This window comes from Otolemur garnettii, unplaced genomic scaffold (genome assembly GCF_000181295.1).
Source record: "Otolemur garnettii isolate 467f Iridium unplaced genomic scaffold, OtoGar3 scaffold00085, whole genome shotgun sequence".
Taxonomy (NCBI): domain Eukaryota; kingdom Metazoa; phylum Chordata; class Mammalia; order Primates; family Galagidae; genus Otolemur; species Otolemur garnettii.
The window spans coordinates 1,066,401-1,083,169 of NW_003852480.1; the positions used below are offsets into that span (position 1 = coordinate 1,066,401).

Consider the following 16,769-nt stretch of genomic DNA (forward strand, 5'->3'; position numbering starts at 1 on the left):
AAACAGAGAAGAAGTCGACTTCTGAGAAGACGGAGAAAAATGAGGAGCAGCCACGATGGCGTTATCTCCCAGAAGCCAGGTGGAGACAGTGTTTCCAGGCGAAGGCAGTGATCAACCACATGCTCACAGGTCAAGTAAAGTGAGGGCTAAGATTCCTCAGCTTAAACGTGCTGAGGAAGTCACTGGTGTCCATGATATGGACAGTTTCCACGGAGTGAGGAAAAGGGGAAATCCTGGTTGGCACAGCTTCAAGAGCAAAGGGGAGGGGATGAATTAGAAACACTCCATCTAAATCACTGATTGAAGATTATTAGCTATCAAAAGAAAAGGAATGGGGAAATAGCTGGAGTTGGAATAGGAGTTGAGAAGGTTTTTCTCTTATTTTAAGACAAAATCATAGTATGTTTATTTCTGATGGGAGAAAACTAACGGTGAAGGAACAACAGAGAGATGAAAAAAGTGCAGGAGCAGTGTTCTTGAGAAAGCCAGAGGGGATGGGGACGGGACAGGGGGAGACTGGCTCTTGCTAGGAACAAAATGTGTTTGTTTCAGGGATCAGCAAACTCCTATAAAAGGCCCAATAGTAAATATTTGAGGTTTGTGGGCCATGTACTTTCTGTCACATCATAAAACTCTGCTGTTGTAATGCTGAAGCAACTATAAACAACATGTGACTAAATGTGTGTGGATGTGTTCCAACAAAACTTTATCTATAAAAATAGGCAGTGGGCCAGATTGGGTAATAGTTAGCTGATCCCTGGTCCACAGTATTAGGAGAGAAGCAGAATAAGTGTAAGGGCACAGAGAGAGGTGAGCGAGTAGATTTTTAAACATCTAAGGGAGCTGCCTTCTCTTGTTTGGTGAGTTACAGCAATTGATTTCTAGAGGTTGGATGAGTTTTGTTTATAGCACTCCCTTTTCCTTTTAACGTATGGCTGTAGTGATGTCCCATCATTCATTCCTGATATTGTCGAATTGTGGATTCTTTTTTTTTTTTCTAGATCACTCTTGCTAAAGTGTTTTTTTATTTTATTGATATTTTCAAAGCACTAGCACTAGGAGAAAACATATTGCATGAACTGATTATTTATATTTACACTCAAATTATTTCACTTCTTAAAAATTCAGTTCCCTAGTCTGCTTTAATTTTTCTACCAGGCTTTTTTTTTTTATTTAATTGTTCCATTGTTCACAAACATCAAAGTTCCCTGTGAATTTTAGTTAACAACTTTGTCTTAAGTTATTTCTGTAAGTATAGAGGTATCTATGCAAGTAGTTATGGAAGTAACATTTTGCAATACTCTGAAGTAAATTATCCTATAACACTTCTTTTTCCTGGCACATAGGCTATTTTAGTTGTTGCAAAAAGGAATACACATTTTTAACAAATAACTTTTAGTCATTTATATAAAAAGATAATATAAATGATATAATATTACCACAATTCCTTTTCCTTTTACTATCCTTTGACTATAAGAACTTATGAAATGACAATATGCTAAGATTAGTAGCTTCTGAATTAATTTCCTACTATCTCTACTCTCCACTTCTTTTGGCTTTCTTTTTTTACTTTCCTTGCCTTTATTCCTTTCTTTTGTTTTTCTAGGTTTTAATTTTTCTGTTTTCACCGGTATTTTGCTAGCATATATACTGTTAAGGAATTATTCTGTAGATTCTTCTTCTGAGATTAGCTGGGCAAGAATTCTCCAGACATTTCATAGGCAATCATGGAGGATCCTCTGTGTATCTTGAATAATCGAGATGGTTGTATGACTATAAAATTCTGACTGCATGTTGATGAGTGAGATAACCTTAGCCTTGAATTATGTTCAATAACCTTGATTATCTCAAGACATTTTTTCAATTCAGCCTCTTTATATGGCATATGTATTAAAAAATTAATTTGTATTATTAGTTTTAACTTTTCATAGACCTTTGAAAACTCTACATCTATTTGTAAGAGTTAATATCGATTTCATGACATTTTCCAGAATTGAAACCTAGGCTTGATTTATTTCCATAGTATGTAGGAAATAGTCTGAGAAATGAGGTTTGTATAGTTTAAACATGTTTTTGAAATATTATACCAAGAAGTCTTAGAATTTGTTAAAGAGGAGCATAGGTACAGTTTATTGAGAATATAATGCTAACATTATAAAATCCATATCTATGATGAATTTATATTTCTTTCTATTGGTTTATTAAAATTTGGACAGAATTTTCCTATGCACAATTAAACAGTGAATTAATTCCATTTGAAGGCTATATTGTGATAATGATAAAATATTTGTCCAAAGTTAGGTTATTTGCTCAGATTTCTAATTTCAGGGTAAAAACAGCAAAAGGGTATTCCCTGTTACAATGTAATTCCTGAAGATGAGACACATAGCACGTGTTCACATTCTCCTCCTCCTAAACTTAATCCATTTCCACTCTTTTATCTTGAATGATAAAAGCCTTGATAGAAGTGACTACCCTTGTTTCTAAAGTAATGCCTGGAATTGTAAATCCCGCCCTTTCCTGCTAAAAGATATGAGTGTTGTGATTCTATTCTAAAAGATGGTCCGTTCATCTTTTTCATTGATGGTCCCTCTCTGACGCCCAGTCCTCACAAAGTGCTCTCTCTTTTCAGCATGACACTCATCTGAAAGATGTTGGCTAATTTTTCCTTTCCAGAAAGTTCTTCCAAATTCCCAGGTGCACTACACCGTATCAGGATCATCATCGTCGGTTCTTTGCTTCTTGGCCTTGAGCCTTTCAATGTTTCCCTTCCAATGTCGCCCCCTTTTCTGTGGGCTCCTTTTCTCATCGTTCACAAACATTTTTCCAATCATCTAGGTCAAAACTTTGTCTCAATCTTTTCCTTCCATCTTGCGTCATTAACTAAGTCTTTCAAATGTTTTCTCTCAAATTATTTCATATTGGCCATTATCTAGCCCTTCCTTTCCTTGTGCTTTGTTTCCTCAACTACTGTTTTTCATCCTCCATCTCCTTTTTTATCCCATACCAAAGTAATGTGATTTAAACATTTTTATGATAATGTAATTTCTCTCCCCCAAATTCAGACTTCTTAATATTCTCTACCACATGTGGTATAAAATCCATAGCAGGACTTTGAAAAGCTTCTACAATCTGGTACTACCCTCAAATTCCCTGCAAAGTTTCTTATATGTCAGGATAAATATTCAAGTTTACAGCAACTAAGTTTACTAAAATTTTATACAATCCAGATCCTTGATCACTGTGAATACTGTGGAAAGACAGAGAGTAGTATCAATATACTCTACCTCAAAGAATTAAGTAAAGCTTAATTCAATTGATGGATTGATTAATCAGATTTGACAAACAATAAAAAAATTGACGTGAATGATGGTTTGTCTAATTATTGCCCATGGATATGACTAACTATAGTTTAGGACGGCAACTGTAAGATCTTTTATGTTACTTTTCATTTCCAGGTTAGAAAACTTTGAGTCTATACTAATTCTTAAAATATGGTTCTATGAATTAGTTCTTAGATTTCCTCAGGATTGAGGTTAATTATTGAGTCATATACATCTGATATTGTTTTCATCTGCAGAAGTTGTATGTTGTTGAAAGTCTTTCTTTCTAATAGAAAGTGTTGTAGGTTCTTGAACCCAGAAAAACTTGACACCTTTCAGAAACTTCTGAAATGGTGCTCTTGATAGATTTGTCACAGTTTTAACTGATTATTAATGCTAATGTAGTGCTTATCCTTTCATGGAAAGAGAAAAGAGAGTCAAGTCCACCTTTAATTCTTAGGATGATATATTTATTAATTCTCAGAGATATTCACTTCTAAAATGAAAAACATACATTCACCCCAGTTAGTGAGATGGATCCATAGAGCCAAATCCAACCTATTTCCTGCTTGACTTAAAGGGATTCTCCCTGGACGTCAGATGAAGGTTTTTCTGACTCCATGTGTTCCTGGTAGCCCAGGGCAGGCTATGTTTTGTCATCCCTTTTCTTGAAAAGATGATGGAAGGGGGAAAGAGAGAAAGGAAATTGGGAAGGAGGGTAACAAGTGGGAAGACAGACAAATTATTCAAATTCTTTCTTAAAGATTTACATTTACTTTACTCAAATTGAAAGATAATGCACTAGCTTCCAGTATATGAGTAATGTCACAAAGAGCAGAACTTTACCCCTGTCCTCGAAAAGCTGAAGTCAGGAAATCATCAGGATTGTTCTCCACTTTGCCTTCTCTATTAGATTTTTTTTTGTGTGTGTGTGTGAAACTTATTAGAAAGTTGCTTTCTAATAAGCATGCTTGTTCTGATTTCAGTTGTTCTTGGAGGCTTAATTCAGCTCTGTAAGCTTAAATCTATCTAAAACAATGGTGAAAAATAAAATACATAATCATCTATAATCAGTGCTCTGTGCCTTCCTCCAAGAGATGGTAGAAGAGTTTTAGGCACCTTTGATTTATAACAAATCCAAATTGCATTTTCTCACTTTGGTCTAATTTCTTCTTCTTTTTTCTAATGACTAAGCATTCATCAACATTCCCAATCATAATCAATAATCCTTGGATAAATTTTATGTACTGATTATTTCTTCTAGTCTTTGATCTTTAAAGCAACGTGATAAATTGTTCATGGTCCGCTGGAAGGTCACTGGAGAGGGATTGAGCTGAAGAGTGATGATTGAGGAGCATTTTATAAGAGACTTTAATTCCTGTGTGTTTTGCTGCAGGCATCTTCTCAGTCCTCAGCTTGGCCTCTGAGTGCACCACCCTTGCCGCGGAGCTCCCCAAAGTGTCCTACGTAAAAGCTCTTGATGTGTGGCTCATCGCCTGCCTGCTCTTTGGGTTTGCTTCCCTGGTGGAGTATGCTGTGGTCCAGGTGATGCTGAACAACCCCAAAAGGGTCGAAGCAGAAAAAGCCAGAATTGCTAAGGCTGAGCAAGCAGATGGAAAAGGCGGAAATGCGGCCAAAAAGAATCCCGTGAATGGTACAGGGACCCCTGTTCATATTAGCACTTTGCAGGTAAGAATGAAATTATCCAGCAAAATGATTCCCGGCATCTTCTCCACAGCCTCAGGAGAGGGAGTTTTCTGTGTGTGCAAAGGTTTGATGGAATTGATATTCACCTGTATTTTTTATCACATATGAAAAAGAACTGAGCTCCACATATTTTTTGAAAAATGTGCTTTCTAGAAAACATTCAAAACACTTAGGTCAAATACCTAAGGGGGCAGGGATTAAAATCTGGTTAAATTTATTGAGTTCTTGGCACTAAGTTTAAGGACACAGCTCTGCTTTGATAGTCACCACTGAATGTGCAGATCCTGCCAAACATTAACCTACCTCCTTGTGGTTTACAGAGAACTGAGGGCATCACTGACCTGCCAACACTGAAGACTTGAGGAACCCCAGGCCCTTGGTTACAACTCCCAACATTCCCCATTAAGTTAGAGAGCTTCATATGGGTCATGTCTGGCAGTCCACGTATTTACTGGATGTTTGGTTCATAGGGAAACTATACGCAAAGGTAGAAATCTGTCCAGCCCTCTGGTGAGTGTCTGTAAAAGAACTGGATAAGATTTCACCAGTTGATCCTGGGTCTGAGAATAAGGAGCAGCGATAAATCCTGGAGCACCAGGCTGCTTTGTGGATTAAAGTTAGATGTCCATTTACCCTGGAGTGCCTGTGATTGCTGCCCTCTGTTTGGGAAGGACAGCTAACTGTAAGACCATTCCCATAGTAAATTCCACAAGTGACAGATAGGTCCATGCCATCTGACAACCTTGAAAATCTCGCCTGCTCTGCTTCTGGCCAGGCCCCGTCCCACGCTGTGCTATCAGTTTGCTAATTGCCACTACTCCCCGTGCCTGGAGTGCTGGACAAGTACGTCACATGGTGTTTTATAGATACAAAAGCAAATGAACCATTCTTACATGGGGCTGCCTGTGGACTTTCTAATATATTTTTTCCCATTTAAGTTGTTTATACTCAATTTCTGAGCCTGAAGACAAGACGCTCTGCTGCTACCCTCGGGGAGGCTTCTTCAGGCTTGCTCTTCTTTCTGCCCGTACCATCTCCAGGGCCATTTCAGACTTACTGTAACCCTGCACTGAGGAAACACCCTTTCAAGGAAATTATTCCCTTTTGTTCCCTTTTCCAACATCATACTTGCATTTCTATTATTACCAAATCTAAGAAGATAACAGAGCCTTCCGAGGGAGGGGCTGTTTAAGGGGGTGCTTTAGCATCGGGGTGTCCAACCTGCGGCCCAGGATGGCTGGGAGTGCAGCCCAACACAAAATTGTAAATTTACTAAAACATCATGAGATTTGGGGGGTCTGTGTGTGTGTATGGAATCAGGCAGTTCTTGTGCATGAATTTTGTAGAAGACAGCGTCCCATCACAGTGTCATGGGACATAGACACAGTGTGCCCTCGCTATCTGCACACATGTGGCTCCGAGTTCAGAGAGGTGCAGCTTCCAGTGTGTCGTCTTCCAAGGGCAGAGAGTCGAATTAACACCATCAGATGTGACATGTGCTCACGATGACATGGTGAGGCAGCAGGCATCAGTCATGTTTCAACCTGCCGTTGCAATGTGAGGCATCGGATGCTAGTTAGCAGTCAGGTGAGCGTCTTTATTTGATGATTACCGGCACTTGCACACCTTGGTGGTGCCTCCTTCATCGCCACCTCACTTTACCATCGACTTTCCGCCTTTCCTTACATTGGCAGCTCTGATGTGGAAGGACCCAAACCTTCCTTTCTATTTTCCTTTCAATTAGTTTTCATAATAAAAGTAAATACAGTCCCTTATCTATTATTATTTTTTTAAAGTCCCCTGCCAACTTCTACAACATCTCGTAAAAACAGAACCCCCCAAAAGAAAAATTATGGATGAAGAAGATTTTTCAATAAAAAGTGAACAGATGTCTATTTTTATTTGAGGCTAATAGTAAGGCACTCAGCTTAGTTTGTAGGGAATTAGTACAGATTTTCAGAGACTAGAATTTGAAAAGTCATTATATGCAAAAATATACCGTCAAATTATGTGTGTGTGAAGGATTGCGTCATAAGGACAAAATAGTGGAACTGAAAAAAAAAAAACTGTCTTCTCAACAAAATTTTTTTAAAAAGTTACATCTCGGGTGGCACCTGTGGCTCAAAGGAGTAGGGCGCCGGCCCCATATGCTGGAGGTGGTAGGTTCAAACCCAGCACCAGCCAAAAAAAAAAGTTACATCTCAGATTTCATTGTAGAAGTTAGTTGTGTGGTAGCATATTTAATAGAAAAAAAAATCATAACTATTTACCGCTGGTGAGTTTATTAAGCAATGTATGGAAAGCATGGCAGAAATAATTTTGCCTTGAAACAAAAAGGTAGATATTTCTAAAATCAGTTTGTCTCATCAGATTATAGCTAGGCAAATTGAAAAAATAGGAAATTCTACCAAAAGACGTTTGGAGAGTGAAGCTGCTAATTTTAAATTTTATGCTTTAGTGACGGATGGCAGCACCGATGTTACAAATACGGTCAGTTGCCATTTTTATCGGAGGTATTCATGATGAATATAACGTCACTGAAGAAATGGTTTCTGTAGTGCCATTAGAAGACTCAACTAATGGCAGCGTAGGAAGCAGTGAAAAAATAGTTAAATCAGTTTCCTTTTTCCAATGTCAACATATCGGCTGTAGTTACTGATGGTGCCCTGGTGATGGCAGGTAGAAGAGAGGAACTTGTAAAATTAATAGAAGATGATGCCATCACTGCCCCAAACTCACATTTGATGAAAAATCATTGGATAGTACATCAAGAAAATTTACACACAAAAACTTTAAAAATGAATAACATCATGCGAATCATCATCTGGCCTGGGAATTTCATACGGGCCAAGGGACTGAATCATCCCCAATTCCAGGAATTCTTTAAAGGTGTTGATGCTGACTATGATGACATAGTTTACTTTTTGGAAGTAAGATGGCTAAGTGGAGGCCAAATTTTGAAAAAGCCTTTATGATTTGTGATACGTTATTAAGTTGCTGATAGTAACAAAAACATTTGTAGTTAAGAAAAACAACAACAGCAACAAAATTTGTGCCAGAACTTGACCATGAAAACTGGCTTACAGATTTAGTATCTTTAGCAGATTTAACTGGTTATGTAAATAACTTAAAACAGGCATTCGCAAGGTGAAACCCATGATGTCTCAACCCCTAGCAGGGTTCCAAACGAACCTGAAATTATGGCCAGCTCATGTTAAAGAAGCAATGGTACCCATGTTGACACATTGGATAAACTCAGTCCTGTGAACAGCCAAGACTATGCAGCCTTGCTTTTTGATTGGATACAAAAATTGGAAAAACACATTTCCGGGAAAATAATGGATATTTTTCTGCATTTGTGACCTCATTTTCAGTTGACATAAATATGTTACCTGCCATTTTCAAATGGAATACATAAAGCTGCAATCTGACAGGAAATTTTATGAAGAAATTAATCATGTCTCTCTATTGGACTTTTATAGGTCCTAACTTCCTGGAGACAAATACCCCTCATTTCACAGTCGCACCTTATTCGTGTCTTTTCTTCTGGCAGCATCCACATTTCCGACCAACTGTTTTAAAAAATGAAACCTATAAGAGTAAAATTAAAACCAATATTTTATGTTGCCCATGCATGTTTTTTTGTTTCTTTTACTTTTATGATAAAATAATCCAAAGACATTTTATTAATTGAATATGCATTTTGTCTATATTAGTGATTGCAAATGCTCAATGATTTTTAAAAGACTCTCTGAACATCAGCTGCCTAATTAGGATTATTAACTATGTGAGGACATTTTAGCCAATCTGTGATAGCAGATATCATGAAAAGTATATGTGGATTTTTTTTTTCTCATCATCTTCCATTAGTATTTGCATATTTAATGTGTGGTCCAAGACAACTCTTCTCCCAGTGTAGCCCAGAGAAACCAAAAGGTGGGAACCTCTGGCTTTAGCACATCAGAGAATTGGTATTAGAAGAATATTCTGTGTCAGAAATTTGCTTCCCCTACAGAAACATATACTGTACTTATTTCTTCCTGCCAGATAAGCGAGATCTTACATTACACGAAGGAAGTCACTCTCTATTTTTTGACCCTATCTACCTACCCTTGTTTTTGTAACTCCCTGTTTTTTTTTTACCACTGTCTCATGTTTCCAGCCCACTAATCTCCTCTAACTTGAACCCTGGTGAGAAGACGTGGACACAGAAAGCAAAGCATTTCCATAGAACAGGTGCTTGATTTCAGTAACACCAGACCCACTTTACTCTCTGTTATATAATGGAACTTCAATCACAAGAGAAATTCCCTATCTGCGAATGATCTTGCTATCTTAATATATTCTATCAGGTGGAGTATTGATAGAAGGAGACTAATTAAACCAGCTTTGCAGAGCATTACAGAACATTCTAAGTTTTTTTTTTATGAACATTAATATAAAGGATAGGAGGATCCATGACCTATTAAGTCCAGTTATGTTATTTTGAAGTTATCTTTCAAGTACTAAAATGAATACCTGATGGATAAAATTTAAACTCATTTAAGTACTTCTATATTTTAATTCTCTATGCTTTTAGCTGCAAATAGAAACAAACTTGATTGAATTCTGAAACAATAACATGATAACATTTTACCATACAGAAGAGCTGCTTAGAGAGTTAAGAATTGATACATTCATAAGCTTGGTACATATTGACATGGAAGAAACTGCAATAGTAGAAATTTTTAAATTGTTGTCTTTTTAATTCAGTGGTTTTGCAGTGAAAATCTATAATTATAGTTTTGGTTTCAAAATGTGTTTGTTCTGATGCATTTTGCTTTTTCAAAATGTGACTTTTGCCAAATACTTTTAGATGAGATGTCATTTATTTTTAGACAGAATACTAATAGTAATTAAGGGAGGCAATGAAAAATGGATTATAGAAAGCTTATTTATAAAGTAACGTCACGCTTGGTAAAGAAAAGAATGATACAAAAGTAGGCCAGGCACCGTGGTTCACACCTGTTACCCTAGCAGTTTTGGAGGCCAGGGTGGGAGGATTGCTTGGACCTAGCAGGAACAACATGGTGAAACCCTATCCCTAAAAAGGAAAACTAAAAATAAGCTGGGCATGGTGGCATGTGCCTATCGTCCTAGTTACTTGGGAAGCTGAGGCAGAAGGATCACTTAAACTTAGGAGTTTGAGGTTACAGTGAATAATGATAATGCCCCTGCACTCTAGCTTGGGTGACAGAAAAGATAAATTTAATCTAATTTTGAGTATAACCTTTTTATAATTTGCTGCCTGAATATAATAATATGTCATTATACACATACTACATATACTACATACTACATACATCTCTTCCCCTTAAAAGTAGGGTTTTCTCTCCCAATTATTGATCACTAATTTGTTTGTTAGTTCATACATTCCTTTTTTTAATTTAACAAAACTGTGAGGACCTAATGTTATTAACATCATCCTATTCCAAGCACCTCGTAGGTGTCATACACAAGGAATTTATGAATAAAGGACAAAAGGGTATCCATGACCACAAATTTGAATAAATTACAGAACAAAGACTGTTGCTTCTGTGTGAATGAGATTTTTTATGCTACTATGTGTTTTAAATAAGGATTGATTTAAATTTGGTAAAATAAATCGAAATCATTCCCTCTGTTCATATTTTTATGGTCTGCAGAAGTCACTATTACCTTAAAATCAAGGCTAGGTCTTCTGACAAGAACGATCGCACAAATTATTTATTTTTAAATGTGTGTGGCTTCAGACTTAAAAAAACCACGAAGAAAACCTTAGGGGCTGAAGTCTGCACGGGGAAGTTCATAACTGCATCCTTTTTCGGTCTTGACAGCTTCATTATCACACTATCTCATTTCTGTTATCAGTAATTTTCAGGAGGGACAGAAATTTATACACTGAAAGTAAGTGAGATGCATATTTATAATACTGAGCAAGTGAAAAATTGTGGCTTGTGGGTTAATACAGCCAACTTTGCTTTTAAGAATGTGCGTTAACAGGGTTACTGCCTCATTTATAAGTAGTTTGTTTCATTCTTTTCCTGTGATATTATTTCTGTTTAAAACAGTATTTATATTATAAACTCTTTTGTACTTTTATGTATCTATTTGATATGGTAAGGAGGTATAGCGAGTCTTAACTAAAAAGAAAGTTATGCTTGTGTAAAATCTGTGATAAACGGGGCAAGAAGAGACTGGCCAGCTAGTTCATGAGTCATGTCTGAAGAAACCCGGAGTACTTTTCAGTAGGGAACTTGGCTCAGTCTTGCTCAGTTGTGTCTATCATTAAAAATTACTTCTGCAATAGACCTCTCTCCACCCTCCCCAGACACATCCATCCTCATTTTGAATACAAGGATCTGCAAATACATCTCTGAGAGAGGTTTTAATAAATTAAATGGCTGAACACTTAATATAACCAACTTTTGCCTTTTGGAGTGCTTTTTATGTTATTGCTTTGACATTAAGGATGACGTTAATAATTATCCTTCCCCTGCTGACACGTTCACTATTATTTCAAAAATCTCTATGAAAAAAATTATAACATTCTATGTACACAGTTTGAAAAATTGTGTAGATAGAACTGTATAGATAAAATTCTAAATTTGTTAAAATTGCTGAACATTTGAGAATATGTTTATATGAATATCATAGGTTAGAAAATTTAAAATATTTTTGTGTGACTTAGTTATAATAGCACATACATTTGGCCTCTTGTTTTGTTATTTACAGATACCAAAACCACACTTAAAGCCATAAGAATTAATTTATAGTCGGTACATTTCTATAGTTGATACTTTTGTAAGAATTAATTTATAGTCAGTACATTTCTATAGTTGATACTTTTGATTTTGTTTGTGCAAACTCAATGTCAGTGACAGGAAGTCCTGTTTTCTAAGTCTGTACACAGAAACTAGAGTGCTCCTTTGTTCTGATAAGTAAATTCTAAAGCAAAGTTAGTGCCTGTAAAGCCTTTGGCTTGGGAATTCTAAAGGGAGAAAGAAAAAGCCCTGATAGCCACAGAGTCCCCGATTTTATAAGATTGCTCTGAAAGTCTGACGATAATGCCAAGCTGTGATATGTAGAGTCTGTTCCAGTGAAGACAGTGGTGCGCTCTTTACCAAGGTTCACTGATAACGTGCAGAGACTGAGACGTTCCTCACACATCTCAGGGAAGCCTGGGAAGCTCAGGCTTTCAGTGCTGTCTGCCTGGAGCAAGGGTGGAGATGGTGCAGTGTGCACGTCTGGATGTGTGTGCACATCCGCCTGCCTGCACATCTGGTGGTCGAGCTTAGGTGGTAGGCTAATTGCTGAAAGTACTCTTTACAAAAATCCAGTGTGGATATTTAAATGGGGCAGGGAATGGAGGCTGGGAAATAACGGGCATAATAATATGGGTGTCATGCGCATATGTACGTGTGTGTGTGTGTTTTGCGAAGTCACATTTGAAGACTTTAGATTTAGTTCCTGCCTTTGTTCTGCTTTTCACTTTACTGAGTAATCCCTACTTTTTGGACGGGACATTTTGTTAGATACAGAATACAAATTGACAGGGGCTAAGGCCTCAGCCTACTCGGACACCATCTGTAGGGGGTGTGGGAATAGGCACAGTTCAGCTCTCATAATTGGTAGGTCGTAAATGCAAATTTAGAAAGTAGTGTGGAGGTGTGGGTGGGAATCCTCGTTTTGTAAATTTCACTGCCTCAACAAAAACAAAGTCCCAACCAGGTGGGGCTACAAGGTCTGACAATTAAGTTCATGAACTGTTCTAGGAAATGTACTGCACACCTCAATGCTGAATACCACTATGGTCTCCTTTGAAGTACTCCCCATGGGAAGCTATGCACCTGAGCCAGGGCTTAGTCCACCCTTCAATGCAATTTTGTAACTCTTTTGATGGAAGGACCAACAAAGCCTTGATGTCCTGTATGTCATCAAAATGTCTTCTTTTTAATATTTCTTTTATCTTTGGGTAAACAAAAAAAGTTCTTGGGGGCCAGATCGAGTGAGTAGGGAGGTTCCAATACAGCTGTTTACTGGCTAAAAACTCCAGTTGTAATGCAACTCTTGTTGTAATGCAAGAGCCATATGTTTCTCATGCCATGATTTTCAGTTAAGATTATCCTGTTTCTCCATTGAAGTTAATTTGATCGGTTTATACTTTTTACAGTCAACTGGTGATTTCAATGCACAATTTGGCAAATTTTTGCAATGTTTTTCATCACTTTTGCTCATTACTGGCTGTCCTCACCTCTCTTTATTATTAATGCTTTCTCCTCCTTCAAAAAAAATGTTTAACCCACTTGTACACTGCCATTTTCTTCCTGGTATTATCCCCATAAACTTAGACTAAGATATCCTGGATTTCACTTCCACTCTTGCCAAGTTTAACAAGCAATTTAATGTCTGTTCATTGCTGTAATTCAAGCACGACATTCTCATGATGGGACACTATAACATGCGACAACAATAATGAATGCCACTCAGCAAGACACCACCACGCATCAGCATGAGCACAGCTGTGAGTCACTGCTATACCAAGGTTATAAAACCTCACTGAGTTGTTTGTACAGTGCTGCCAATGGAAGTGCACTGTGGCAATTTCACAAACATAATTTTATAACATTTTAGCAATTTTATGACAAGCAGTCCCTAAATAGGTCAGTATATTGGTGACTCACTTTGTTTTAAATATGAACTGTTCAGAAAGGTGAACTTCTAGTTCCTTAGTCTCCATTCATCTTTCTCAACATTATTTGTGTATTTTTGTGCAATTATATTTACATAAACATCCTTAAAACATTTCTTAGCCAATAGCATTTTACAAATATATATGTGCTATAAAGTGTGTAATGATAAAGTCAACACTTGTATACTATCTTAAAAACATAACATCAATATGTATTCATAATTAATGGAAAAAACAGAAACAATCTGAATATATAATGAGTGGAGGGTGTGTAAATGCATTTTAATTTCCTTTTTCAATTAACATTTCCTTTTTCACTTGGTGTTTTTGTGGTCTGCCTCTGAACACTGCCATCTAGCTCTTGTCTAGAAAATATGCATCCATCAGTGTTTGCTCAGGTAAAGGGTAGCCCTGGTGCCCAAAGTGCTGCTGGGAAATAATTTGATTTACTTATTATATTAGGTATATATATATATATATTTAACCCAGCCATAATCTAGCAAATGTAAATAGAATCTACAGAATTAGCTGATGTATTTATTATACAAACTATAGTAACTATAGACATAGTTACTATATTACAAAACTATACTAACTATAATACACTAACAATATACAATGACATGGTTTACTTTTTCAGTAAAATCTTAGTAAATAGGATGGGTGGAGGGAGGGAAATTGGTGGGACCACACCTACGATGCATCTTACAAGGGTACATGTGAAATTTACTAGGTGTAGAATATCAATGTCTAAACACAATAACTAAGAAAATGCTGTGAAGGCTATGTTAAACAGTTTGATGAAAATATTTCAAATTGTATATAAAACCAGCACATTGTACCCTATGATTGCATTAATGTACACAGCTATGAGTTAATAAAAATAAAAAAAAAAATTAGTAAATATCTGTAGTGAAGATTCCAAAGGTGAATCACAAAACTCACTAGTTAAAAACACTGAGAAAATTAAGCAAGTTGAGTGCTCACCTCTCAGTATAAACTGTACTTATTGAAAAAAAAAATCTACATGTAAGTGGGCCCCCACAGTTTCAACACATGTTGAACAAGGGTTAACTAAAATTATTTTTCATATTAGAGGTAATTTATTCAAATTTAATAATTCAAAAATTAATAACTGAATTAATTTCAGTAGCATATAGTTTAACTGAAGAATACATAATTTCTTTGTAGTCTCTGAGTGTGTTTGGTTAATTCAACCTCAGCCAACAAGTTCAGAATGCCTCTCATGAGTAAATTTGTGGTTCATGATGACTGGGATCATCTTTTAATTCTTATTTGTGAATGTGGCTTAGACACACATTTTGCTCTCATTGGAGGGATAGGCATTTAGAAACTACCCCATCAGGGATTCAAAGGTTAGAAGTCCAAAAATGTCTGTAATCCAAACATTTTGGTAATATCATCTTTGTCATGATGAGATATTGAAGTAAGATTGGATTTTTATTTATTTTTAAGTAGTCTTATGACTGAGAACTCTCACAAAATTAGTAGCACCTAACATAAATGTTAACTTAAAATAACTAATCAAAAGTTTATTACATGAGATAAGCCTTGTTATTTGGACAACAGTTTAGAGCCTTAAATATTCCATCAGTAGACTGTTATCTCTGTTAGTCTTTTGTGGCATAAATAAATGTTCTCTTGGGGGAAATTAGCAATTTTAAAAATACTTTTTTGAAGAGATTCGTTTTATAAGTAGGAAGATTCTAAGTATGTTTTGTCTTTAATTTTTATTCTCAGGTTGGTGAGACTAGATGCAAAAAGGTTTGTACTTCCAAGTCTGATCTGAGATCTAACGATTTCAGCATTGTTGGAAGCTTACCAAGAGATTTTGAATTATCCAATTATGACTGCTATGGAAAACCCATTGAAGTCAACAATGGACTTGGAAAATCTCAGGCAAAGAACAACAAGAAGCCTCCCCCGGCCAAACCTGTTATTCCCACAGCAGCAAAGAGAATTGATCTTTATGCGAGAGCGTTGTTTCCTTTCTGCTTCTTGTTCTTCAATGTTATATATTGGTCTATATACTTATGATAAATCTTTTCCACTTGTATAAAATAAAATGCCATTTCCTGTGACCACCCTTACTCATACATGCCAATCTGTGAAAACTTTTGCATTTTCATAGCAATATATTGCATTTTGGATGCCATTTGATTGTAATAACAATGTGGCACCTTCGTTTTGAATGGCAGCATGATTATATAATGTCTGTGCTCAAATAATGATGTATATATGTATAGTGAACATATTGCTTTAGGGATAAACGAAAGATAGACATACTACATAATATAAATGCAAACACTTCTCTTTGGTTAGTGTAAACTGCAAATACTTCAGATAATTCTGATTATCAAATGATGTGCACGCTGAATCCTGTTATGGTCACCACTCTGACGTATGTAGTATTTCAAATTTCCTTCCTTGTAACTTTCAGAGAAAGTCATCTGACTCTTGTATAATTTTAGAAGGTATTAGCACAGATTATGCGAAGCTGTACTACATATTATTTAAACTTTATATTTAAATTATATATAAATTATAAATAAGTTATAATTCTGCAGGCTCTGTGGAGAAACAAAGTTCAAAAATTATGACTTTGTACAATAAGCTCATTTTAAAGTGTGCTTGTGCTCTCAAAATGTCAGACAATGATTCACAATAAGCATTTTTGAAACAAAGGGAAGCCTGGACTTATGTGAAAACATACAGAATTCCGCCTTCTGATATAATAAAAAATAAATAAAGGATAGATTCATTGATTAAATATTTAGGATATATTTCCACGGATTTCATTTGTTGATGCAGAGTACACAAAACATTGTGCCTTAAAAACAGTCATCCGTATTTTAAATTGGAATGTAGTAATAGACGTGTGATTTTACATCATTTTTAAGAAACCAAAAAAGCTATATATATTCTATTGCTAGAAGTAGCTTGAGTTGGGGGGAAAAAATCATAGTTAAAGGACTTTAACTTCTTTATGAAAATGCTTACATATTTTT

At 36.1% G+C, this 16,769-nt stretch overlaps 1 protein-coding gene across 1 annotated transcript in view; it reads left to right on the plus strand.

The window, feature by feature from the left end:
- The window catches only part of GLRB (glycine receptor beta), an 81,444-nt gene extending 65,646 nt beyond the window's left edge, over positions 1-15,798 (plus strand). The window contains exons 7-8 of the mRNA XM_003794702.2: positions 4,720-5,012; positions 15,502-15,798. Coding sequence (XP_003794750.1) covers positions 4,720-5,012; positions 15,502-15,798 — 590 coding nt within the window. The remainder of the gene's footprint in view (positions 1-4,719; positions 5,013-15,501) is intronic.
- Positions 15,799-16,769: the final 971 nt, after the last annotated feature.